The 27,444-nt window shown below is 41.6% G+C and overlaps 1 protein-coding gene across 1 annotated transcript; it reads right to left on the minus strand.

Annotated features, from left to right (window-relative positions):
• Positions 1-1,368: 1,368 nt before the first annotated feature.
• On the minus strand, positions 1,369-26,895 carry smtnl (smoothelin, like). The gene is made up of 10 exons (XM_026191287.1): positions 26,760-26,895; positions 25,520-26,463; positions 8,287-8,368; positions 7,478-7,738; positions 7,330-7,392; positions 7,189-7,249; positions 6,981-7,103; positions 6,772-6,895; positions 4,057-4,208; positions 1,369-2,116 (listed from the first exon to the last, which is right to left on the minus strand). The coding sequence occupies exons 2-10, from the start codon at positions 26,195-26,197 to the stop codon at positions 1,990-1,992; spliced, it is 1,671 nt and encodes a 556-aa protein (XP_026047072.1). The 5' UTR covers positions 26,198-26,463; positions 26,760-26,895; the 3' UTR covers positions 1,369-1,989.
• Between the last annotated feature and the right edge of the window lie 549 nt (positions 26,896-27,444).

The raw sequence follows: 27,444 nt of genomic DNA on the forward strand, positions 1-27,444 counted from the left end.
GCTAATAATTTTTGTTAAAAAATAAAAAAATAAAATAAAGTTACGGGCGCTTAGAATCCGTAATTTTTCTCCCCCTGACGGCGCCCATGGGAAATATTTATTTGAATTTTAAATCCTTCGTAGGGAGTTTGGTTATGTAAGAAAAATAATGAACTTTTCACTTTAGCCCTATTTCTGAGAGTGTACAGGTGTTAGGGTCATGTTTTTGTTTAAAGCTTGAGAACACAATATATGTAGATGCCTTTCCATTACACAGTTTGGTGTCAACACTAGTTGGACACTGGAAAGACAATAATGGAAAAATAATCTTATTATTCAGTCTTTTTCAGTAACTTGTGCTGATTTTGTTCAACCAGGTCAAGAAAAGCAGGAATCCCAACTATCCTGGGGTGTCACATAGTAGGTTTTGTCTTCTGTGTCTACCGTTACATTGCTCCTACAGTTCCCATGAGATAATTTACATTCTAGACGTCAGGCACAGTCCACATTATGAGGTTGGATCATGGTTTGTTCATGAGTTGGGCATCCCTTTGTGTTTTACACTTGCTTTTTCTCACTTGCTGTTTTTTCTTTCTTTTCTTTTTTTTTCTTGCTTAATACTTATACTTAATCTTCTACTCAATTGTCAGGCTTAAAAACTACTTGGTTAGGTTTTGAAGAAGATCATGGTCATAACAACAAACCTGACCTGCCAGCTGTTATAATTTAGGAGAGACAGAAGCACAGCACTATGGCTTTCTGACCAAGTAACACTGAAAGTCTATCCAGTTAACTGGAACTTCCAAGCAGAATCGATCTTTAGGTAATATATTTGAGCTTGTACGATGTGGAGGAACCTAAGATCATATCATACACATGGTATAAAATCTCCACACATTGCAGATGGTCTGGAAACCGATGCTGTCCAGCTGCAATCAGCTCCAACAACTGGAAGAGACACTTAAAAACCACACAGACCCAAACAATCACACAACTTGATGGATTTACAAAAGCCTGATCACATGATCAACTATTTGCAATTGTTATGTTTTATGTTACTCTTTCATTGTAACTTGAGTGACCATAAATTTAGCGTTGCTTAGTTCCCAATGAATCCAGGATAGAAAAAAAACTGCAACATATAAATTTCACTGTTTATTTAAATTCGTTTCACTTGTGTCATAATATAGAAGTAGATATTAAGAAAAAAAAACCAGTTTTCCCAGAGAAGTAAAATTTCTTGATGTTGTTTTCCATATTTCAGCATCATCTAAGTGTCATCCAGCATATGTGGATTGAAAGATTGCTCACCATCCATCCATCCATCCATTCGCTACCGCTTATCCTTTTCAGGGTCGCGGGGGGTGCTGGAGCCAGGACCTTCTTGCTGTGTGGCAACAGTGCTAACCACCGTGCCACCGTGCTGCCACCGTGCTGCCAGATTGCTCACCATCATATCAAAATATCATTTTATTTTCTACAACACTGCGTCATATATGCCCTAAACAGTCGGACGTACAGCTTTACGGAATGTGACATTTCTGAGACATACCTCCTCTCCACAGGTGCGCAAGTTGAAATTAATATGGAGGTTAACCTACAAGCATGTGTGACAATAATGAACACAGCAACATTTCTGCTCTCTCTCCAGTATATCTCAGCCATACACACAAATACTCATACACAAAGTAAAAACCTAAATATAAACCACACACACATACACAAAAACTGCTGACCGCTGTGTATGAATCCATCTTCATGATTGTTCATACACAGCATGGATGAAACACTGTCCACTCTGTCAGTGACCCAAGCTGTGAGCACTTCCCCTCTGGGCTGCTTCTCCTGCAGCACAATAGAGGATTGTTTATTTATCCACCATTAGGGGGCGACCTAGTCCTTCCAACGTGCCAGCTCTGTCCACCAGCCCTACATGCAGAGGCCTCTGCCTGACAGCAAACCAGAAATTAGCTGATAGCATGTTGATGTTTTCAAAGAGGTCTTTGAGCGTCACTCGAACTTCCGCAGGTGATTGTAGAGGGACTGCACGTAGGTGAAGACGCACATGGGGTCTGGCTTACGGCCCATGATCATCATATCGTCCACCTCAATCAGCCGGTCACAGCCTGCCTTCGTTCTGGAGGTGGAGATAAAGGAAGACAAGTTAAGAAAAGGGAAGGCTAGAGAAGTGGCATCAGGGGTATTTCAAAGAGTGGACTTTCTAACTTTCTAAAGAAGAAGATTGAAGTTACCTAATTATTGATTTACAGGACTGAACTGTATCATGCAAAAAATACACAGCAGCCAGTCGTGTTCTGAACCTGTAAAGCTGCTGAAAATGGATTTTTAACAAACATGTTTTGTTACAGTTTGTTACAGAATGACATGGTGGATGTAATCATCCTGATATGTGTATTCACTGTCCTGTAAGTCTCAGATCTCTTTAAGAGGTCAAGTCTAAAGCTGGTCACTGAACCCACTGAATAATGCTTTTCAGTCAAAACAGCTTAATTCTGCTGCAGGCACAAAATAAACTTGTCTTTAATCAAGTAGTGCACGTCCACGCTGTAGGTCTGTGTAGTGCAGTGGGATAATAAGCTGGGCTTTATGAAGCCATTTGGTCAGTGTTACGTTTCGGTGTTGTCAGTGTGTTGTTTTTGGCGTGACTGTTATGTGTTTCCTGTTTTACTTTGAAAGTCTGTGTTATCTTAGTCTTTTCAGTTTACGTTTCCCTGTCTTGTCAGTTCTGAGTTGCCCCAGCTGTGTTTCCCTCTTGTTGTCCATTTTCCTGATTGCTCCCTCTCGGTATTTAAACCCTGTGTTTCAGTGTGTCATGGTCGCGATCTCCCCCGTGTTGTAAATAGTTTGGTGTTTTGTTGTAAATAAATAGTTTGTTGTAAATAGATTTGTCGATACTTTCGTTTCGGGATTTTGGTGGTGAGCTTTAGTGGGGGTTTTTTGTGTTTTTTTTTTTTTTTCTTTATTTTTACTTTTTTTCGTGTTGCACTCCGGTTGCCTAGGCCGGGGTGTAACATCAGGGAAAAGGAATGCACACCTTTCATCAAATGTGAAAAAGGGAGGGGAAAAAAAGCATGGAGAAATAAAAAGGACTGGATCTGCAGGAGTAATGATCGTTTAAAACGCGTGCATTTGGGTCTTTGTGGAGAGCTATAAAACAAACCAAGAGAGAAAAGCCATTCAGAAACATCCAACCACAATAAAGCAGACATGCATGGCTGATGGAGTTAAGGCTCATAAATCTTTTAAAGCCATATTAGCAGAATCCAGACACCACAACTGAGCTCCAGCTAACTAATAACTGTTTGTGTTTGTAACACAACAAGAGTGGGAGGAAGTTAAAGGAAAACTGTGACATCTGGGCTAATTTATGTCAAACACAATTAGCTTACTGTACATTTAACATGCTGAGATGGAGCTCTTGGGTTTCTTGCAGTTTCTCTGAGTGCTGGACCTTTGAGAGAATTTGGTTGGACATCTAATCCTGCGAAGGTTGTGGCATTGTGTTCACACACACACACACACACACACACACATACCTGCTTTTACAGATGCGCTCACACTCTCTGATCAGTTAGTCAAGGGCATTTGGTTATTGGTTACTATCTATCCTCCTCCTCCTGTAGAAGGGAATTTTTTTATAGTACTGCAAAGAGCCGTGTGAAAATGTATCTGTTTTTAGTGAATTAACCTTCCATCAAAGCAAAATGAAAGGAAATATTTTGGTTTTACAAAACTAAATGAAATATTGAAATGAAAAATAAAAAAAATAAAAAAACAGAATGAAAATAAACATAATGTTTGAGAGAAGATAAAAAACATTAAAATGAAATAAAAAAAACATTCTTGTAGTGTCTTGTTAAAAATAAAATATACGTGAATGTCATTAAGAATATAATTTAAGGCCTGGTAAGAATGAGAAACATAACGTCTTCTACATATAATATGTAAAACCTACGAATTGACAGAAAGTGTATTTTTTAAGCTTGTGAAGCAGCACTTTGTCATATCTTCAAAAATAAATTATCCACAGCCTATTTTCATATTGTTATCACTCACTCTGCAGTTCCAAAGGCCAGCTCAAAGTTGTGCCTGCGATTGGCCGGTGACAAAGAGGTGTAGTCAAACTCGGTGGGAAAGAAGGAGTGAACCAGGGCACAGAAAGCCATCCCATCACTCCAACTGGATGAGAAGTTCTGGATGTCGATGTTCTGAGGATAGGAAGAAGTGATGATGAGTGTGTGAGAATACTGCATTTAGGAGAGCAGTGAGAGGTAAAAGATAGACACGTGACTTGTTGCAGCTTCATAAAGCTGTCTCCCCATCCGGCGTCTAACCCATAATTATGATGGCTAAAACAGACTTCCCCCTGCTCTGCTTCTCTCAGTCTCTGACGTGCTCTTGAAATCACGCTGTTTCAAGGATACCCCTTTATTGGTCTGGAGTTTGGCTTGAATGAAATGCAACACGTCACGTAATCGAATGAACGTCTCCCTCTTCTTCTTGTGTGTGTATGTAAGAGTTTGCTACAAGTTAATGAGAGTCTTGCTTGCTTGACTGTAACCAAAACCACATGGAGCAGCTGGCTCAGGCTGCAGTCAAGAAAAAAGGCTTTCAGAGTGCAGCAAAGTGTCACTTTGCACTTTGGGACCTCAGCATAAACCACGCTTCCACACCTCCGCAAAACACACATGTGCAATTAGACGCACCTATTTACCACAAGGATGCTCACTGCTACTGTAGTTGAAAGGAACACAGTAAGCACATTAGCAGTCCCTCTGTGTACCAACAGGGTAAATCAGCATGAAACAGCTGCATGTATCTAGGTCGAGTATTCTAATTTATAGTTTTCTATCTCTGACACACATTATGTACCCTGTCCAGTTTATTTGGGGAAGTACAATTATTTGTGTCACTTCCAAGAGTCCTATAAGTCAGTCAGTAGAACTGCTGTCACGTGTGTCCAAACAACAAGCAGCAGCTCCAGGAGCTCTAGTGCAGTGTCAACGTGTATGAAAGATGGCTATAGCTAGCGTGACATTAGCCACTAGTTTGTAAAGTTTTTAAGTTAGTCATACACGTCATTGTAGTCTTGGGAGTTTGAAAAAAAAGAATGGGACTGGACTTCTTTAAGTTTATGATGTGTCTCTCATCCAAGAGGCTTCTTCAGTCTAAAAAAAGAGTGGAGAGTCCCAGGTATTTAAACCTGAGTAGAGGTTGTTCCCTTTGGACTTGGTTACTGACCCGCTATTGATCATGTGAGTCATTACGTCAGGAAAGGTGTGGCTCATTACCATCACCGGGATTAAAACCACCTCCAAACGACTTTACTTGTATTTTCAAGCTCCTAAAAGCCCTTACACACTCATCACACTGCGAAAAAATGACAAGAAAAAGAAGAAACAGTTTCTGGATCTATCCAATTCTCGCAAGAAGGCAGCAGCAGGGAAGATTTCACGGTTTGATCCAGGGGTTGAAGTTGTATCATGACTACTTTCACACATATTTCAGGATGCCAGTGGGACAGTTTGACCTCATGTTGGCAGAGTTGGGATCACATCTGAGGAGACAGAGTAATCATTTTAGAGAGCTGACTGACCGGAGCAGCAGGTGTGATTATTTTACTATTTCCATCTCATTGTGTATTCAGCAGTAGCCCATGTTTTGAGCTACAAGCGAACTTACTGCCAAATGTAGAGGTCTGATTGTTTATATCTGCTTATTTGGATCTGAATAAAATAAACACACAAAATATTATATGCGTCTGGTGTGTAATTTTTTAGGGTCATGAAGCTTTTTTTTCTTAATATGCTAATTTGGGCTAATTGCTGGTTTGCCCACTGCTTTGTACTGGACACCGTGTCACTCTCAGAAAAAAATTAATTAGTCTATTTGTCAAAACGTTGAGCTAATTAGGACTATTTTATTTGGAAGCACATAAAAGTAAGGTTAATATCTACCTTCTTGTATTTATTAACTCTTGTAGCGAAAGCTAATTTCACCAAGGCCTGTTTTCTACCCTATGAATTTACCTTGTTCTCCAATGACTTCCTTATGTCAAGTCATTTATAAAAAAAATCTGAAAATGTCAGGATGATCAAAAAACACAAAACAAAAGAACCTAGATGCAAAAATTCCGATGACATTTAGTATTCCATTATCTACTTATCCTTATACCGCTGTGTAATGTAGTATGCTCACTTGCTAGCAGGATTTTGTGGGGCTCGAGAAGCAACCTTACAAACTACCACAAAGTCAAACTGGATAGACCAACAGCTGTAAAACATTATGGAGAGGACAGTATGAATGTATTTGCGTCTTCCATTAGCAGCCTTGTGTTCTTGTGCTTCCAACTGTAAAGCACAGCTGCAAACATCTAATCAGCACACGAACATGTTGTCAAGTTTCCACTACGTTAGAGTGCAACAAAAAAAATAAACAAAGAAGAAAAAAGTAACTCTGGCTGAAATATACTCAGGCACACTGGATTATCTATGTGGTGCACATCTCTGAAAGTTTGTTTTTGTGCTATGGTGAAGTGAAGTGATGTCAGTGACTGTGTGGAGAGCAGGAAACAGTTGACGAAGGTAACTGACCATCATCTGTTCTGGAGAAGGTGAAACGTAGAAAATCAGTGTTTAAGCCTATTTGTCAAAATATTCAATAGCTACAGATAATTTAATACATTTAAAAAACATATACGTTTACAAAAGTGTGACACGTTCCCCTCCAGGCTTTATTGGCTGGTGAGACTAATGATAATGAGTGTTTTACCTGGTAGCCGATGGTCTTGGAGCGACACCACTCGAGAAGGATCTGTTTGATGCTGCTGGCAGTGGACACCCCGAAACTCTGCGAGCGCTTCAGCTTGGGCTTCGACTCCACTGGTTTAAGACGACTGCACACAGAAAGAAAGGGGAAACAAAGATAAATAAGACCGCTGTGTTGATGTGCTGCCAAAGGTAGCATTACGATGCTCTCACCTGGCCTCAGAATCCAGTCTTTCAAAGATAGCTCGACGGGCTTGAGCACCGATGTTACGGGGCAGAGTCTGTGATCTCACCAGCTCCCGCCTCCTTTCTCCCATCTGCCCAAAGGAGCCGTCACTGCAGGATGACAATGCACAAGTGTCAGACAAAGCAAAAAGATACTTCCTCTGTTCTGAGAGTGTGATGTTTGCCATCCAATTACCTGTCAGACTCCCGTAGACCTGAGTAGGTCACAGACTTAGCAGGAACTGAATTTGCCTTCTCTGGAATAGACAAGGCAAAAAGTAAATTATGCATATCTGCAATACTTTTATGTCTAGAACTTTCTGAAACAATGACTCACCCTGAAGATAAGGAGATCCCAAAGCTCTGATAGGTGTAGGAGTCCAGGATTTTACAGAAGGTGCTGCTCAAAGGAAATTCTAATTTAGTTACAATTTATGCTGCGTTCATGTGTCATAACATTACTTCATGATGTAACTGTCAGCTACCTGGTTGTATCGGAGACTCCTCTATTGGCTCAGGCAGGGTGGTGCTAGAAGCTGGCTGGCCACCAGGTGAGGCCTCGGAGGAGGCCAGAGAGGTCAGAGGACTTGCAGGGCTACTTGGAACAATGGGTGAGCTTTTGATTTCTGCTGTCTTGGTTGTAGCAGTAATGGGCAGGTGGGGCATCCGCATGGTGACAATGGGAGCGTGCTCATGTGGAGAGTCAGTGGGTGGAGAGATCTTTCCATGTACCAGCACTGAATGTTCTGATTGGATGAAAAGGTATAAAAAGCTGATAAACCATGCTAAAGATACAATCTAGGAGCAAAGAAAGACAGACAGCACTTCATAATAACTTGCTGTCATTCCCCAACATTTACCATGAATTCCTCTGAATTGGAAAGGACACACAGGAGACTTCAAAAATGAGAAATTAGACACAAACTAAACTGTAAATATTTGGGGACTTATAGAAAAAGTACAAACACTGTGTCTCCTTCTTACTGTATTATAGACTTTCCTAACCTTACCTTCTTACACTGTAAATATAGATTACTTAAGGTGCTAGTGTTAGCTGATAACTCCCCCACTTTACCCTCTGTTCCAAAAATGGTTCTGCTTTGATTTTTATGGTCTACAAATGATACACTTCCTAACGCTATAGCCACAAAACATCATAAATCTGTTTCCTTTGGCTAAGCACGCTGGGTAAAATAACTGGAAACTCCCTGAAACAATGCTTTGTGACTGTATCATCATTAACTGCGGGGACAAGCTGCACTGCGAGGATGTGAGACCATAGCTGTGTGATTACCTTTAGAAACAGCGTGTCCATTTTCCTGTCCAGAATGTGTCGGGGCTGGGTCGACTTCAATTGGCTCCTCTCGCTCAATGCTCTGAAACACACATGAAGTCATAGTCAACGGCATGCCAACAACAGACAAACAGGAGGGCCATTTTTCTTCACTGCCACAACACAATGTCATACACGTAAGATGAAAACCAGCAACTTAAGACTCTTGCCATTTAATCGTTGTAGGATTGATCAGCCGATTGTCTACTGGAATTGCCTTCCCCAGTGGACTAAAAACTGCACTTGGTCACCTTTTTATTCTCCTCTTAGTTTCATGTTTAGCTTTTCAAACACCAATATGTTATGTTTGGATTGTAGACAATTCATGTTCCTCTGGCTTGAACAAAAAAAAGAAGAAAAGAAATCCAGATGCTCACTGAGTCATTGTTGGACTCTTTCACTCCTTTCAAGTTTTCAACTTTTTCTCCAACATATGGCTTTTTTTGACACAGCTTCAGACAAAACAAAACAAATTGGCATGCCACAACTGAGTGCACTTCAAAGCCATTTATTTTGCATATGGACCTCAGTGAAGGCCTGCAAGTGCAAGAGGCAGAGGGATGCTTTGTTCCATGCTCGTCCCCCCCCCCCCCCCCCCCCCCCCCCTCTGATAAGACTCGGAAAGTCTTTGTTTTAAATCGGGTGCTGCATGTCAGCGATGTGCTCAGGGATGGGAGAACAGCCAAAATCCACCCGGTTCTGAGTGCTAAAGTGACTGGGATCAAGTTTTTAATGTCAAACATCATCAGTATCCAGAGTTCGTATTTCAGCATTTACGTGACCCCACTTTTCTTCCTGCCTCTGGAATCAGTTCAGTCTTGTAGCTAAGGAGAGGCTGTCCTTTCTCTCTCACCACACCCTGTCGGCCACATGGGACAACTAATCACCATCCTTACCTCTATCTCACACGCTTAATGCATGGAGCTGCTGTTCCACATTGGTTGTGGCCAAAGTTGCTGTACTTTCCATGTGGCCTTGTCAGATAGATAGGCAGAGTTTAGTGTGACTATCGTCAGAGCAACACTGCTCAGGTCAACAGTGCAGCACTGACAGTATTTGCTCAAGGTCACAGGTCTCTGGTTCGCCTGTGTCAGCAACTGCCTCAGATAGTTAATGTCTGAAATGGCATCATATCAAATTTAATCTACTATTATAGCTTTTATTATGACGATCGTATAGAAATTCCCTCGGGCCTTGTTAAATTCTATTATTTTATATTTTTGTAAAATGTTATATATGATGTGCAAATTTTACCCTAAGTGATCCTGAAAGAGCTCTTCACAGACGTAACGCACCTTCGGGCAGCCATGTTGGGCAGCCACAGCTTGTTGAGCAGCTGGTTGTACTTCAGACTTGGCTGTCACAGTGGAATTAAGTAGACAGGGCCGATTCTTGCACAGCATTTGACTGAAAATATTATATCTTCAGTGATGCATCTGATGCACCAATTGTGTGTTTAGATAACATCAGTGTGCTTGGAAGCATTTTTCAGTTTCTGTTCACTCCATGAAATTTTTAATCTTCTTTTCCCTGATAGCTTAATCTTTCACAAAAGATGACTGTCGCTCCCTGTTCCTGTTCAAAGGAAGTTCTTCCTTCCCAGAATTGCCACTTTCTGCCATGTTTTAATTTTCAATTTAAATCAATTCAATTGTATTTATATAGCACCAAATCTGTTGCCTCAGGGCACTTTAGATTGTAAGGTAAAGACTACTGAAAAACAGAGAAAAACCCAGCAATCACATGAACCCCAACAAGCAAGCACTGGCGACTGTGAGAAGGAAAAAAACTCCCTTTTAACAAAAACCACAAGCAAAACCAGGCTCAGGGAGGGATGGGGGTTACCAGATGAAGACAGGACAAATAATTCCTATGGAAGAGGGCCATAGATTAGTAATAACCAATAATTAAATGCAGAGAGGTGTATAAACACATAGTGAGTGAAGAAGGTGACTGAAGAAGAAAGACTCATTTGCATCTTGGGAATCCCCCAGCATCCCCCAGAGAGTTCTCACTCCCTGTCTCATCTTTTGGGTTCTCTCTCTAATATTTTAGGGTGTTTACCTATGAAGCTCTCTGTTACAACTGTTGCTGTGAACTGGCATTATAGTCAAAGGAGCTTGCAAAGAAAAGCGTCTGGACTTCTTTAAGTTACTTGAAGACGTTTCACCTCTCATCCGAGAAGCTTCTTCAGTTCTAAGGTCAAATGGTCCCAGATATAAACCTAGTGGGAGTATCCCCCCACAGAGGGACAAAAGGACCCCCTGATGATCCTCTAATCGCCTGAGCCAAGGTGTGAAATTGGGTGTGGGTCCCAATCAGCCAGGGTTTCGGGTGAGTTCACTGTGAAACCTGGCCCCACCTTATCATGCGAATTCCTGAGATCAGATGGCCCAGGATGTGAGTGGGCGTTAAGGCGTCTGGGAAGGGATCTCAAAACTGGATTACAGATGGCAGAGAGTTGGTGTCGTAAACCCCCGCCTCTGTTCAAAGATGGTCGCTCACAGTGGACATAGATGGCTTCTTTCACTCCTCTTTCAAACCATCTGTCCTCTCTGTCCAAAATGTGAACATTGGCATCCTCGAAAGAGTGTCCTTTATCCTTAAGATGCAGATGGACAGCTGAGTCTTGTCCTGTGGAGGTGGCTCTTATGTGTTGTGCCATGCGCTTGTGAAGTGGCTGTTTGGTCTCTCCAATGTAGAGGTCTGGGCATTCCTCGCTGCACTGTACAGCAAGAAAGAGGAGTGAAAGAAGCCATCTATGTCCACTGTGAGCGACCATCTTTGAACAGAGGCGGGGGTTTACGACACCAACTCTCTGCCATCTGTAATCCAGTTTTGAGATCCCTTCCCAGACGCCTTAACGCTAGGTTTATATCTGGGACTCTCCACCATTTGACCTTAGAACTAAAGAAGCTTCTCGGATGAGAGGTGAAACGTCTTCAAGTAACTTAAAGAAGTCCAGACGCTTTTCTTTGCAAGCTCCTTTGACTACGATGACCTGGATGACTGAGAACCTTTACAGACAAGTGGCATTATACATTCAAACTGTACTGAATTAAAAATTCACTTTTTGGTTCAGACTTCAAAACTCCTTAGACAAAGTATCTAGCTCTATCTACCCGCTGATAAAAACTTTTTTTCACCCAGGCAGTTTGGCAGCTGGTCTGGAGCCAGGGTCTTATCTTAAATCAGTGCTTTACAAGCCAAAAGCTTGAGGCCACAAACGCTGTTTAGAAAGCGTCATCAACACTTTGCTGGTCTAGAAAACCCAGAAAAGCGTAGCACATATGCACGTCGCCATGCAATTGAGCAGATGTGAATATAAACATTCAAACAAGGAAATAAGAGTGCAAACACTGTCAAGACTTTAAAACCTTGGAAAGAATTTTCAAGTGTGAAATGACCCAAATTATAGAATAAAACGGCTTATTACTTCACTGTAGCAGTCTGGAGCCATCGGTTTGCTGAGATCTCGACCCACCCAATACAGTGGAGATATATTCACTGGATAATGTGTTTAGGTATTGGAACCATAAACAAAACCCCAACAACACCTAAAGAATAAAGAAACAACCTCAATTGCAACGTCTCAGAAGACAGAAACTTGAAACTTCTGCATCCCCTCTGTACATACATGTATATACAATGTGCTGCTCTGGCTGTGAGACAGCACACTGTGCTCAGTTGAGGAAATCTTGGGGCGTGTATATGTGTGCATGATAGACAGAGTGAGCTCAACGTATAGGAATGCTGCTGGGTCATGTGTGTGAAAGCAAGGCAACAAAAGAGAATGTGTGCACGGACAGGGGTGGTGTCATTTTATTAAATTGTGATGACACACTCAATAAGGGTAATGTATGATAAAGTGAGGAAAGCAAAAGACAGGGAGTGATTTTATATTCCATGATGGGAAATAGTGTAGAGGGGCTGGGAATAAGGGTAGTGAGGTGGAAACAGCTGGCTATCCAGCAGGAGGAGGGAGACAAATTGCAGAATGTCTGGCTTTGGGGAGGGGAGCTTCCCCGACTTAAGTACTCAGATCATCAGATGTCCACTTTAGGTCAGAGGGGGAAATATGAGAGCATAGCTGCTGAGGTTCCTGTAAACTCTCTGGCATCTCGAGGTTTATTTGCTGGCAGAGCGCGCAGCTGAACGCTGTGTTCTGCACACTTCACGTGGCACAAGGTTGACCAGAGACCACAGGACAGGCCGCACTCATCACATTTCTGCATGCATTTGGTTAAACAAACACTTTGGCACAAGAGCCTCATGAGTAGGAAATCAGTCAGCTGATATCTGTTGGATTGCTCTGCACTTGATGTGCTGATATTTTATCAAAAGCTGGATGTCAGCCAGACAGTGTCTCCTAACATTTGGAAGTACTAAAATGTCTGTAACGTGATGAGTCTTTTGAATGTCAGTGTGCAGTAGATAAATATTAGTACTATTCTTTAGGGGTATTTTTTGACCAGTGAAGGTCAAGACTCAGGTTAGCAGCTGCTACACAGCTAATATTTATACACACACGAGTGAATACGCATGTAGTACTGACAATGAGGTCAAGCAAACATTACAGAGTTTCAAGTTGCTGAGCAGGATTAGCATTAGCATAGCTCACTAGGACATCATTACTCCCAGCTATGTAAAAATCTACGATTTTGCGAGATTGCTCCATGATTTCATGAAACCCCCGAAGTAGTTTCAGGAGCTGAACCTGTATTTCACATAAAAATGCAAATGTTGTTACAGTCTGTGTTGTGAGCATGGTTTACCTCCCAATCCAAATCTTCATTAAAAGTCACCTGAACTAACTTTAAACTGTTTAGATTTAGACTTCACCACTTCCAGCCAATTAAATTATTGCTAGACAGGCCACCTACAAATGCAGTATTTTTGTGCCATGACACTCAGCATAACTACACCCATGCCAAGAATTAGCATCTGCTTGAAATCCTGTATCCTTGTTAATTAGGCCTCACATTTTAAAGACATCATCACCTCCTCTGGTTCCAGATTCATGAACCTTTAACATCCAACAGTCATGTCTCCCTGTACTGGCAGACACGTGTGTAATAGTAGCTGTAAGCAGGAATCATAAAAACACAGAGAAAGCCAAAGTGGATGGACTTTAAGGAGGTCAGCTTACATTGTCTGCTTTCTTGTTTTGCTTTAGTCTTGCACAATTACATTAATGATGTTAAAGCTCAGAGGTAACTGCTAACTATTAGCATAAATGTGAATATGCATGAACGCACATGTATATTCACATTTATAAAAGCTCCTTTTTCTTTCTTAGAGGTACAACAAATCCACCAGTGCGTCACTGCATCGTGAGTGAGGAACTATAAAATATCTGGACCAAACTGTTAAAGCAGAGCAGAAAATGTAATGAAGCCCCCAGTCTGAGAGTAGAGACAGAGGAGGAAATATGAGGAAAAGGAGAACATATTTGTCAGGGTCCTGGGTCTCCTGACCCAGCGTTTTAGTTCATTGTGATTTTTGTATTATTGTACTTGGTGTGAGTTTCTATGGTTTCTAGTTTCGATCCCTTGCCCTTCATGTTTCTCTGTGTCCCCTCTGTTCTGTGTAAGTCTGTGTCTGCATGTTTGAGTTCCCCTCTGTGTCTCTCGGTTCTTAGAGTCCTCTGCCTTATGGTTTATGTCTCTGTTTTTCTTAGTTGCTGTCTCCACTGTGTCAAGTTCGCGTCTCTGTGTGATCCTTCCTGTTTTACTTTGTAGGTCCGTGTCTTATGTGAATGTGTCCTGCTTTGCTTGTCTCGTCAGTTCTAATTTCCCCCAGCTGTGCCCTCCTTCTGTGTCTCATTCTCCTCGTTACTTCCCAGTGTATTTAGTCCCTGTGTTTCTCTGAGTCAGTGTTGCGTCGTACCCTCAACAAGCTGTGTGTGTTTTGCCTCTGTGTTACCAGTGTTTTGTTTCCAGCTCTAGCTCCAGTTCAGTATTTCTGCTTCAGTGTTTTAGTCCACCAGCGTTTTTGTTGTCCTTTGGTGAGTTTAGTTAGTAAGAGGTTTTCCAGCAATAAAGCTGCGCTTTAAGTTGAACTTCTGTGTCTGAGTCCTGCATTTTGGATCCACCACTCCTGCTTGCCCGCCTGCCACACAGCCAACCATGACAATATTAGATTTTTGCACTCTGAGGTACCCCGTGGATAAGTGTCCGACCTCCACTGAAGGAAACTGTACAAAACACTATCATTTCGTTTAACCCCCAGTCAAATAGCTGATTTGAAATCAGGGTATTCAGTTAAATATTTTATTTGTTAACCTTCAGAAAAACTCACACATCTAATCATTACAACTGTGTAAATGTTTGCAATTTAGCTCAAACTGAAGACAGCTACCATCCCTCCTCTAGTGCAAGTATATACCAGAATATTTGCAAATGTCAGCTGTTGCTTTGGGACAACACACCCGGCATGTAAACCTGTCTGTTCAAACAGGACGAGGTATGAGGGTGATGGTTGAGCGCCATATCCTGTGTTTAGTCACAAGACATTGTTTAGCTGTCAGAAGCGTCTTCATCAATGACACCTTAATAAAGACTCTGAAAGGGTGGGGGGTGAGGTGAGGATGGGAAAGAGACTGAACCCTGAGCTGCCCTCGATGAAAATGTGTGCCTGTCAGACAAGTAGAAAATAGTGCTTGGCTGGGTGAATGAAGCTTATGGTAAAAATGACCGTTCACTTAAGTGGAAAAGCGCTATGAGCACCAGTCTATTTTCTTTAAGCGAATAGTCTGCTTAATAATCTGCACTCTGAATAGCTGCGGTTTGGGGAAGGCCTTGAAGAGGACTGGCGGTGGCTCCCCGGCCTGGCAGATCCCCATGTACTAATGAGTACTAATAAGAAGCGAAAGAATTGAAAAAGGGGAGGGAGGGGCATAAAGATAAGAACGAAAAACTTGTAGAACTGGGGGGACTCATATATAGATAAGACCCGCAAGGTGCGTGTCTGGAGACGTGGTCCCGCTCCTGAATTTCAGATAATTTATCTCCAATTAATGAAGTCATCAGGGTCTCTGAGGCCAAAGATAAACTGCTCTGCTTGGTGACATCTTGTGCTTTAGCCCTCTCTGAGTTCCAAGCCATCACAGTCAACCCTAACTTGACTTTCTTTGTTCTCTAGGAGAAAAATAATGCTAATGCAGTGTCCTGGTACTTCAGAAAATGTTGCTTTTAAAATGTGGTTGGCTGACCAGGTGTATAGCTAAATGTCTTTCTTATATCTGTTGTTTTTTCATCTTTCCATCTTGTAAGCCGTCCTCTGTCCTTCACTCTCTTAGAGTGACCTTTGAGTGCTGGAGGAAAGAAACAACCATTAAAAAATGGAGGCAAGCTGGCGCCCTTCCAACAAGTGCTAGTGTGAAGGAAAGTGTGTGTGTATGTATGTGTTACCCATTACCTAACTTTAGTAGCTACTTATTTGCAAAACAAATGCCCAAACGCAAAGATTTCCATGAATACACGCATGATTACAGAGTGAAGACTTGTGCGCTTGTAGCGATACAGGACTATAAACTACGTATTGTAAATTTTTACAGAGCTTGCAAATTATCATACATCACTGTGAATGCGACCTTCCATTTTTCTATAGCAGCAAGAAAAAGGTCAAAGCAGAATACAGATAACAGCAAACTGTCCAGAAACATATGAAGCAAGAAGCATGTTATCATGTACAGAAGCTACTGTAATGCTATCAGAGGAAACAGTTACACAGGACTCCAACTCTGTAATTTCCTTACTGGGGTCTACTGAGGAATCATTTTCTGAAGGAAATAGACACACTCACACCACCTGTTCTTCAAATACATTCACACAGCCTGCAATTTCTTAAAGAAAAATCCCAGGGAACACCACTTAGGGTTGGGAGTGGAAAATATGCACAGCCTTTGAACTGAGACAATATAAAAACCTAATTGCAGGTGAGAATTACTGTACAGGGAAAGGTTTACTTCACTAACATAGCACCACTGAATGCAAGATGCAGTCTTAGCTGCTGCTGCCAGCATGTGGTTTCACTTGTGCTTTTCAGACTTTTCTGAATTTTCTGATAATCCTGTGTCTCTCAGAGACAAAGGAATAAAACGTGGCTAAATGTAGTGAATACATTTGAACAGTGAACCTGTTGTTCGGTGAATGTAAGCTATGTTAAGAGTATAATTTACAATCCACTACCTGCCGCATCTCAAAAAAGGACATTTGTAAGCTTTTCCTTGTGTGTTGGTGGTTACGTCGGATTCATTTGTGATTTAAGAATAATGGAATAAGAACACAGTTTGTTCTGTGTCTTTCAGGCCAAGTACTGATGACAAATGGGTCCAGGTGGGCTTTTGGAAATGGACATTTCTCACAGTAACATCTCGCTCCAACATGTGGAAGCAATAAAGACCTCCCCTCCTCCATCCTCCTCTTTTCCAGGCAATGAGGCAGAGGATGTCAGCATAAACGGGGGAGTTTGACATGCTGACCTCTACTATGTTGGTGAACATGAACGGTCTGGATCTCCTCTCCCTTCACTCTCATTTGTAGCATACAGCTGAATACACCAGACAGGTGTGTTGTTATGTTTAGAGAACCAGGTGAAAAAGGAAGGCCGCTTCACTAATCACCTCACTTTAGTATTCCAGTGCCAATATGTGATGAATTATGCCCAGTTAACACTCAGTGGATGTGTGGCACCAAGTATGTATCTATTAATTTCCCAAATGTCCAAAGCAGCTACAACATCAGGCTCAGCTGTCTGTGCCGGAAGACTCTACTTCTGAAAAAACATGTAAATTTTTGTGCACTCTCACCAGGACCTTGTCAAAGTGTCACCTAACCCCTAAAACCAGTTTTCCTTAAAGTACCTTCTGGGCATTGCTCCAAGACAACAAAGCCAGAGTGCTGCTAAATGAAATCTGTAAAGTATTCCCAGCATGGGACTGAGTTGAGATAGCCAAAGAGGCAACCTTAAAATCTATCAACTCCTGAAGCTGACTTCCAGAGGGCAGCGAGAGTGAGTGGTCCCACAGGCTGGTTGGTCAGTTATTAACCTGTTTCCAGAGAGATGATGACAGGAACACGGCCTATTGTCTGGAAGTCATTAAGAGAGCCAGGGGTAGTCTCTGGGAGTGGCTGCATACCTCTGTTAAACCCCCAGCATGTGTACACACACACACGCGCGCGCGCACACACACGCACACACACACACACACACACACACACACACACACACACACACACACACACACACACACACACACACGTGTGCACGCAATACTTGGTTTCTTTTCAGCTGTTCCTCAGTTTCTGTTCTGCATTTCCATATTGGTTCAGACTCAATAGCTTCAGTTTAGGAGAATAATTGTTCAAAATAACTCTGATAAGCAGTGTGTACCTCCAAACCTGCTTAATAACAGCCAATCACGAGGGTAGACATACTTCTATAATATGTTGTGTATTGATAACTGACTCCAAGATAGGAGTTATGATCTCTTAACATCCATCACTTAGAGACACTAAGTGTCATTCTGGCCTTACAGTGCTTCTGGTCTAAGATTTCTACTTAGTTGTACTACATAAGAGAAAATCCCATATTAAGGTGTGGACATAAGTAACCCTATACCTTCCTGTAAAAATGAAGTGGTGTTTAGGGGACTAGTGACCTGGTGGATGTTAAAAGGTTAAACTCTGTTTTCTGTCTCACTCATGACTGTATTAATAGCCACAAAGAGGAGGATGGGGTGTTGGTGCCAGGAATCCAGCCTTAAAGTGCAGCCCAGCTCGGATGGGAATATGGGGGAAGGTTAAAGGGTGAGGAAGGGGCCACAGAGCCACACAGAGAGAATAGATAGATGGATGCATGTATGGATGGCAGACAGATATCAGGAGTTGTTCGTCACAGCTATCAGAGACTGTGGGGAGTCTCCACAGGCGGGTGTGTAAATGTCAGCTGTCTTTATCACAGAAGTATACAACACCATGCTCTTTACCCTGCAGTGTAGCCTTCTAACTCATTTATTTGTCTTTCTGCACCCAGACACACATTTTCAGTCTGTTAAAATCTGACCAAAATTTGAGTAAAGTAATTAAGCAAACCGATTAACTTTAAGTCTTGGACAATGCAACCCTCTCAGGCTCAAATTAAAGTCCTGCAGTGGTACTTCTGAGTAAAAAAACCTCATAAAATATGTATGTGGAGTCAGGTTGTTAGTTTTTAACTGTTGTAAATCGGCAACGCCTGCCTCAAGAGGGTTAATCACTGTTGCCTAATTCAGAGTTTCAAATAATCCCTGTTGGTCTTAGACTGGGTCTTGGAAAACTCTGTTAGCCTATCCTCTGTGTAAAGTTAGTTATTATTAATCTCTTTCACAGTGTGTCTTGTGTCCTGTCTTCTTCCATTAACCTCCACAATCCAGGAGATAGTTGTCCCTCCTTGAGCCTGGTACTGCTAAAGGTTTCTTCCTTTTAAAAGGGAGTTTTTCCTTCCTACTGTCACCATTTTTTTTTCATAGGGGATCATCAGATTGTTGGGCTTTTCTCTCTGTTATTGTAGGGGTTTTACCTTACGATGTAAAGTCACATGAGGTTTTGGTGATTTGGAGCTATATAGATAAAAGTAAGAGGTGGGAATGCAATTGTGGGTTGCACTGCTGCTCCTCCACATTGAAAGGAACCAGTTAAGGTGGAGTGTTCAAGGTATGTCCCTGCATAAAAAGCCCCTGGGGTAGACCCAGGATACGCCAGAGAGATTATATCTCTTGGCTAGCCTGGGAACACCTTGGTGTACCCACCAGATAAGCTGGAGGAGGTGGGTAGGGGAAGGTAGATTGTTTGCTCATGCTGCTTCCTCTGTGACCCAGCCACCCAGAAAGTGGATGGATGCATTGAACTGATATTTAAAACAAGCCGTTTTTGGTTCTCTTTCCATTTCCTTTAGAAAACTGCCATTTGCAGCTCCATCCCTGAAACTGTCTCAAACTGAGAGCGTAAAGCAGATGGACTCACATCTAATATCTGCTAATGTTATTATTGCAAACTTTGGCTATATTAGTGGCATGAAAATAAAGAATACTACGATAGATCTACTTTTTAAATCAAACTACAACGAACCCAGAAAAATGAAGTTGGCTAACATGATGTGTGTGTACATTGAATCACCATATATGCATAATTTATATGTGCGCATACAAAGCGAGAACGATACTATTGCGGTTTTTACTAATTTACTGCTAAATGAGTGCAGCAGCAGCAGGCAGTAATCCTGGCAAAGGATGTGTACTGCAGTTTGGACTTGGGTCAGTGCATTTAAATGGCCTGAACATGCAATCATCAGTTTCTTCTCAGTCTGTGACTAAACTAAAAGAGTGTAGGCTGACTGCTACAATGGTCTGTTGCTCAACTGTGTAGATAGCATCAGTGCTGGATTTTATAATGTTAGTGGGAGATGGATATCACGGGTGTATGGGGAGGGACTGAGGGGGTGTAACAAATCTAAAGATTAGACCACAGCTTAGCTGCTCGAAACTCTGATAAATATACAAGATTTCCCTTCAGCTTGCCAGTATATTATTACTGTCATATGAAGTTTAGGAGCTTGGTATAATTGCTGTAAAATAAGACATGGGTTGAGCCAGTGGATAGCTTCTGTCTTGAAGCAGTGGTAGAGTGCAGATGTTCTTTAAAATTAAAACCACATTTCCCATAAATCCTGTTGCTTCCTGCTAGGTCTGCCATCACCAATAAAATCCTTTGTTGAATTTGTACCAGACTGCTGACAAGAACAAAAATACCTCAAAATGTGCCTGGTAATGATTTATTGATGTTTTAGATGGTGCATGAAAACAACACATCGGCAACTGCCCAATATGCAGCTTTTCCATTGTGAGTCATAAATCAAGCACACCCATTTTCCACACACTAAAAACAAGTGAGAGCCTCCAGGGATGAAAAATAAAGGCAAAGCAAACATCAGCTTCAGTTCCTGTAGTGGTCTCCATAGACTGCCATCTAAAATGACCAAAATACTGGCCAAACTGACCATTAGTAAGCTTATTTATGGTCTGATATAAGACTGTTTTGACTTTAAGTCTATAGTTAAGAGCAGTAAATGGATGATTTTATTTTTAAAATCTTATAAATATACTTATACCTCAGCACCAAATCCAGGACACTGTTGCTTCAATAAAAGACACCCTGGGAATAAGAAAAGGCCACTAGCTAATGAAAAAACACAACTCTGTTGTTGTTTGTGCATTGCCACTGACCAATAATGCTGCTTTGTGACTGGGGAAAGACAGTGGAGAATTTGTTCTTTCTGTGAGAAAGGCTTTCTAAAATGCTGACTCTTTTTAAAATAGTTAACAATGTAAAATAATCTGTTTCATCCAAAACCACAAATTTTTGTTGAAGTAGTTTTGTTGTGCAAACCTAACCAATGAAATTAGTAGATCAACATTGATTTTTGGTTTCAAAACAGATCCCGTGGTCAAACATAGAATGAGTGCTGTGCACTATGTTGCTTTTCAGTATCTCATCTGACATTCTAAAGGCTGAAGGAAAACATCTCCCAATACATTTAACTGTCCCTATCACCAAGTTGCAAAGCTGTAGCATCTCAATCAGTTGCAACAGTGGTCCTGGAGCACGACGACCTGAGGTCATCATTGGTAACAGCCACAACTCTAAACAAAAAAAACAAAACACGCACACACACACACACGCACGCACGCACGCACACACACACACACACACACACACACACACACACACACACACACACACACACACACACACACACACACACAAATGTGTTTCCATTTTAAACGAATTTCACCGAACTTAATCAGATGAAACAGAACTTCTCATATACACAGTTATGATCATCTTGATGAGGCAGATGGACATGACTAATAACCTCAGTGAAAATAAAAATACATAAAGTACATTTCCACTCAGCTTCTTCTTTAAAGAGAAGGGAGACCGCAGCGAAAAAAAAGAGACTGATCATGAATAAAGACGCTCATAACTCACTCACAGATACATGCTGCAGGTGCTTTCACTTCACTACCAGAGCGAAGGTGAAATGTGTGCACACAGGTGCGTGTGTCCGCTTGTGACCGCTTGGCATGTACATTGATGGTGAGGAGTAACAGCTGGAGAGCAGGATGGAAGACGACACGCCTGTACACATCTCTCTGGCTGCAGATAGCTTCAGCCTGGACACGAGCTGTGAAGTATGCCTGCAGTCTTTGTATTTTTTTTAACAGAAACTGAACTCTATGCACCGTATCCTCCCCATCTCACCTTGACAGCCAGGTGAGGATGTGGCACCCGAGCGAGCTGCAATTATGATTTCAAACAGCAGCCATGAAGCTAATTACCACAACACAGAGCACACACAGCCAACCTCTGTGAACACATGCATTATTCTGCTGTGTGTGGCTGACAGTGGGGGATCTCCCACAGCAGAGATACACAGAAACAAAGGTGCCCTTGTGTTGTTTAGCTCTGACCACATGATTTCACAGAAGATAACATTCTTCTGTTGTATCCACGACATAGTTTGGTAATCACGGATACAGGAGCAACAGCTATTACCATAAAGTGTGCAAGTGCTTTTAACGTTTTTGTAAGACTTGTAACTCTGCATGAATATCATATCATCAACAGATGTAATCATGTATAGGTGCACCCATGGCTTCAAAAGCTAGCAGTGCCCATTTAGCAGAAATAAATTGCTTGTGGGTAATTTCTGATGACCCTTCGAGGTAAAAATGCAAGATGCTTGTCTTGCATGTACTGCCTGTTTCTCCAGCAACATATCAATGGAGCTCCTTCCATAATGCTGCATTTCTTTTGAGACATTCCGTGGTGGATTTGCAAGACTTCTTAAGACCACTGTGCTTGGTGTGTGGTATGAGGACCCAAAGTTATCTTTGGTTCTCACAAAATATTTGCACAGTGTGTCTGTCAAGACAGACTAAATTATTTCAAAAGGCCTGCTCTCCAGCTAATTGTTCATTAGTTATTTGTTTTGTAAGGAGATATAAATATATAGAAATATAGTGCTCTTTGACACTAAAAGCCATTGAAACACAACGTAAATCCTACAATGAAATCTGGGGCTTTTTGGAGAAACTATTTACTCTTAATTTGGTGGTCAAGTCCTTCCTTACTTAAAAAAAACTCTACATCCACCTTTTCTATCTAGCATTTTAGATGTTCGCAAGATGACATGCTAGAATAGCAAGGAGAAAACCAGACCCCAAAGACGTGAGAGGTTCAAATTAGTGATGCTCTGGCCTATTTAAAAGGAAGAAAAAAGATCAGACAAGTCAGCTGGTCTAAAATGCTAAAGTTACATTCTGATTGATGTGCATGTGTATTTCTGAAGCTGTCAATGACATTCTTTGTGAACCAAATCATATTTTAAATGCTACAGTATGTGTGGCACTTTTCAACATGCAGCAGATGGCACATGCGCAATGCTAACTTGCTGAATGTAGTTAAAGTTAGCAGAGGTAGCACCAGCAGCTTTCTTTTCAAGTACTAGTAGTAAGAAGCCAGCAAAGCAGTAAGGTGCCAGCTGGTGGTGGATGGCTCCATTGATAAAGCCAACATCTAACTTCTGTTGGACATTAATAAAATAATAATATAAATATTTTATTTCACTGACTACCATTTTGGATGCTGCATGTCCATGTCTATGTTTAAGGAGTTCCAAACTGCCTCTCATATGTTCATAGGAGTGAGATAAATACTTCATGATCATGTGTGTTAATGTGGTGTAGTGTAGTGCATTGAGTGAGTCATTCAAACTATCTGAATGCCAGTCCAGTTGACATAACCTGGAATTCTAATTACTTGGATGTAAATAACCACTTTTTCAAAACGCTGACTAGTTATGTCAGCCGTTTCCATACAATGTGTTTACTACTTCCCATGATGGTATGTGTATCTCCCAGCTTTGTGTCAGCGCTGAGTGCACAGGAAAGGCTAAATTCGGGAGCTGCCCTGCTCTGAATAAAAAGCAGACTTAATACTAACCTCATGATTGTCACACTTTCCACAACTTTATGGTGTGTCTTCTCAGGACCTCCTCCTGCCATACAAGTTTCCCAATGCCACTTTAAAGTACTAGTAACAGCTTGACATGTGACTTCACATATTATCTACTGTTGATGGACTCACAATGGTGGTCATTGAGTTCAGCAAAGCGAACATCTGCTCTGCAAAAATCTTTGGCATAGAAAATGAAAAAAAATAGAACCAAGAGTTTAATAATATACTATACAATCACATAAATGTAAGCACATTGAACAAGTTTAGGTTTTGATAGGGCAACTTGTGTATCTCACTCACTCTCAGCTGGGATAAGTTGGGGGTCATAGGTAAGATTGGTGCATGCCTTAAAAATGCATTTAATATTCTCAAGTTCCATTTAATTCTATCGCTCTGAAATTGCAAATACTTGAAGGGTATAATCAGTACTCCAAACCACTCAATCGCCTAGGAACGGGAAGACATTAAAAAGCATCTTGATCGTCTTAAGCTGCTGTCTAGCCTAAATATTTAGAAAGTTTCCTTATTTCTCTAAGGAACCCATAAATTTATCATGAGGACAAGGCCAGGAAAACCACACGCTCATCATCAACCGGCTGAGTGATGCAGAAACCACAGGATGGATAAAAGCCAGGAGATTCTCTTTCGGTTTCATCAGAGGCTAAACAAGCCAAGGAGGAAAACAAAACCAGCTGATGTAAATGGTTAAGAACAGTCATAAGACAGAAGACATACTTTCATGAACTGCATCCCAAGTTGAACTTAAAATAACTGGGAATAGCTCAGAAAGCACAAAACACTAAAACTCTGACTCACAGACTCATTGATGTATTGTGATGTAACCCACATGGACACATCATGAAACCAGCTCTAAAACATTCTTGGCATCTGAAAAAATATCAGCTTTACAGAAACTAAGAGAACAAGCTTGTTTTGTTAGCTTCACCCACCAGTTTCTGGATGCAGTCATTAGAGTTTCAAACGACTTTCACAAGACCAAAGGAGAACTATGTAATCATTCAGGTGAAGCTAAGGCATGAAAATCAAACCAAAACTGGATAAACGTGGTACATCCAGGACTAAGGCAATAATGACTAACCAGAGCCGACATTTCACAATGCTGACTTCAAATATTTAGTACAGGTCTGAAAAACCACACAACCGCACTAACTTCACCTCCCAGGAGCCTTCTTGACTCATGTTACTGCACTTCATAAATCCTTAAGCATCCTGGCAGAGGGCTATTGTGCAACCACAGTGACATAGCCAGTGCCTCGTATGACACATCTACACACCCACAATTCAACATTGCTTCATTTAAACTCATAAATCTGTGTCTTTACCACTGTGGCCATTGCAACTACTGCTACTTTGCAGTTGCACTATATTAAATTTCCATTCATGTTACAAAGTACATGACAAATCTGAACTGTAAACTAGAGAGTAGATAAAAATATGCGAAGAGCTTCTACAAGAACCCTGGAGGGCATCAAGTGTACATTTTTTTGGAATAGATTCCTTGAAAGAGTGTAACATTTCTTCCCTTGCAGGCTAAAGCAATGATTTTCAGTCAGGTTACTGCCAGGGAACAATCAAGAAACTTTTTAAGGAACAATTAAAAAGTTAAAGAAACAATATATATTGCAGTAATATTACAACAATTTAACTGCTAGCTAAAGTAAAACTCTATTTTTAGCCAAATGTAATTATAAAACTGAGATATTTAAATGTGTCTACAGTTTCAATTATTACCAATAATATAACAGATAAACTGAAATTGTGAACTACAGATATATAACCATCTATATAAATGTATCTGCTAATATATGCTAATGGGAGTTAGCAGTTAGCTAAGTTAGCACAACATTTTAAGGTAACAGAGGCACATAGGCCTAGGCCAAGACAGGTAGAAACGGAAAAATGTATATTCCCTGACAGGTTGCTGATGGTTACTGTTGTCAGTAAAAACCAGTTCAATATCAGTGAAAATAAAAATAAATGCGACATGGCAAGGTTGACTGAAGAACTTTCACATTTGTTCATTCGGCACATTTGTTCACTCTAGACATCAAAAACCTCTGAACCACTAAAGAACTCTTCATGAATGGATTTCTGCTCTATGAAGTACTCACATTTGTCTTGCTGGACACAGCAAAAGTGGCTCGGCTGGAGAAGCGGGTGATGGAGGGGCTGCTCCCAGACACTGGGCTTGTCACCATGGAGGAAACTCTGGAGCCAGCTGGAGGACTACTGGAGGTGGAGGAGGATGAAAAAGTGGCAGGGGGGGATGCAGGGATAGTCTGATTGCTGAGGCTGCTGTAGGTCTGGGCTTGGCTTCCCAAGGTGGAGGTCTGCATGTGTAGATGAGCCTGACTCTGTGTGTGAGCCTCACCTTTTCCGTAGATCACCTCCTTTATCTCATGGTGATTCTCCTCAATGTCATCTAGGTGGTTCTTGTGGTTTTGGGCATGTGTGTGGTGGTTGTTGTTCAGCAAGGTGCTCCTGTCACATGTGATGCCACTGAGGAGCTCCACCTGTCGAGTCAGAGAATCCAGCTGACTCCTGAGCTGCCGATTCTCCTGCTGGAGATGAACCACGGCTCGTCCGAGGGGCCCACTCAAGTTGTTCGTCTCCTCCAGACGACGCTCCATACCCAGTTTAAAAGTACTCACATCCACATGGATCTCCCTGATGGCATCCCTTAGAGTGTTCTCATAACGGGCTAGTGCTGCACACACAGTCTCGCCCTCTGGAGAGCAAGATCCTGGGCAGCACACTTCTCCCATGTCACCCACTGCTGGGGCTTCCATTGGCACAGATGCCACCACTGCTGACCCTTGGGGAACAGGCCAGATAGTCTGCAAGTTAATGACTCCCTGGTGACGGTCTGCCTCAGTCAGTGATCTGAGAGTTTTGCCGGAGGGGGTGGGGACTGATGGACAGGAGTTAAGAGGTGAAAGTTTGAAAGGGGTTGCAAAGGACTGGTCTGTGTTATTACCACTCCTTCAGCTACGTCCCGAGATAGGATGCTCAATAAGGTCTGCTTTCCAGGTACCAACTTCACGCCAGCTTCTGTCTGAAAATACAAAGTGAATAAAATGCAAACACACTGTTAAACTCTTCAAAGATCTGCTGAAGCTCAACTGAGATGACTGTCTGTGGAGGATAATTAGGGGAAAATTTAATATCTAACAAAAACTGACACAGCAAACTTGATTCTAAGCAAAAGTTCAGACTGAAAAAAGCTACATTGTTTCAAAGAACTGAGAAGAACAGAATAAAAGCATTCATTTCTTTGAGCCTGATCTGATTTACAGCTGCTGAGAAACACAACGATGAGGTCATCTTCACCCACAGCTGCAAAAAACCTACCTCGGTTTTGCTCTTTGCTACAGCTCACCAGACTTTCTTCGGCAGCTGTATGTCTGTGTGTGAGGGTGTGCGAGCTCTGCTCTGCTCTGCTGGCTCTCTGGTTTGTTTAAAGGTTGATCACTCCTCTGGCCTTGGGGAGGGAGGAGAAAGGGAGGGATAAGGGAGGAGGGTAGTGGTGGAGTGGAGAACTTGCATGCAAAGAGTAGTAAATGTGAGGGGAGGGGAAGCGGGGCGGTGCAGTGGGTAGATTTTATTTCCTAACACTGTCTAAACTGTCTTACTCCTCCTACCCTTTATGTTACAGCAAGTTTTCCCTGTTTAAATGTATACATGTTAGACGATATTGGAAGAAGAAACAATGAAATATGACTGCTGTAAAATAGAGTATTCGTGTTTATCAAAGCCTGTAACTTGAATGTATTTTTTGCACGTATTATATAGTGGCCACTCACAACAAATTGGTTAAACACCACTGACATTCTCCTAAGCTGAACTGACGATTCTGTTTTTCATACAGCTGGTTGAAATACTTGAAATGTGTGCTGCTGTACTTATAGAGAAGAACCCGCAAATAATTTTCCACTAATCTTGCAATTCCCTTCAGCTCTGTGCTAAAGCCTTAGCATCTTTCAACTTATAAAACTGAGTCTGTGGTCTGCAAATTTCCAGTCTAAGGCTCTCATCA

Source organism: Astatotilapia calliptera, chromosome 14, assembly GCF_900246225.1.
Source record: "Astatotilapia calliptera chromosome 14, fAstCal1.2, whole genome shotgun sequence".
NCBI lineage: Eukaryota > Metazoa > Chordata > Actinopteri > Cichliformes > Cichlidae > Astatotilapia > Astatotilapia calliptera.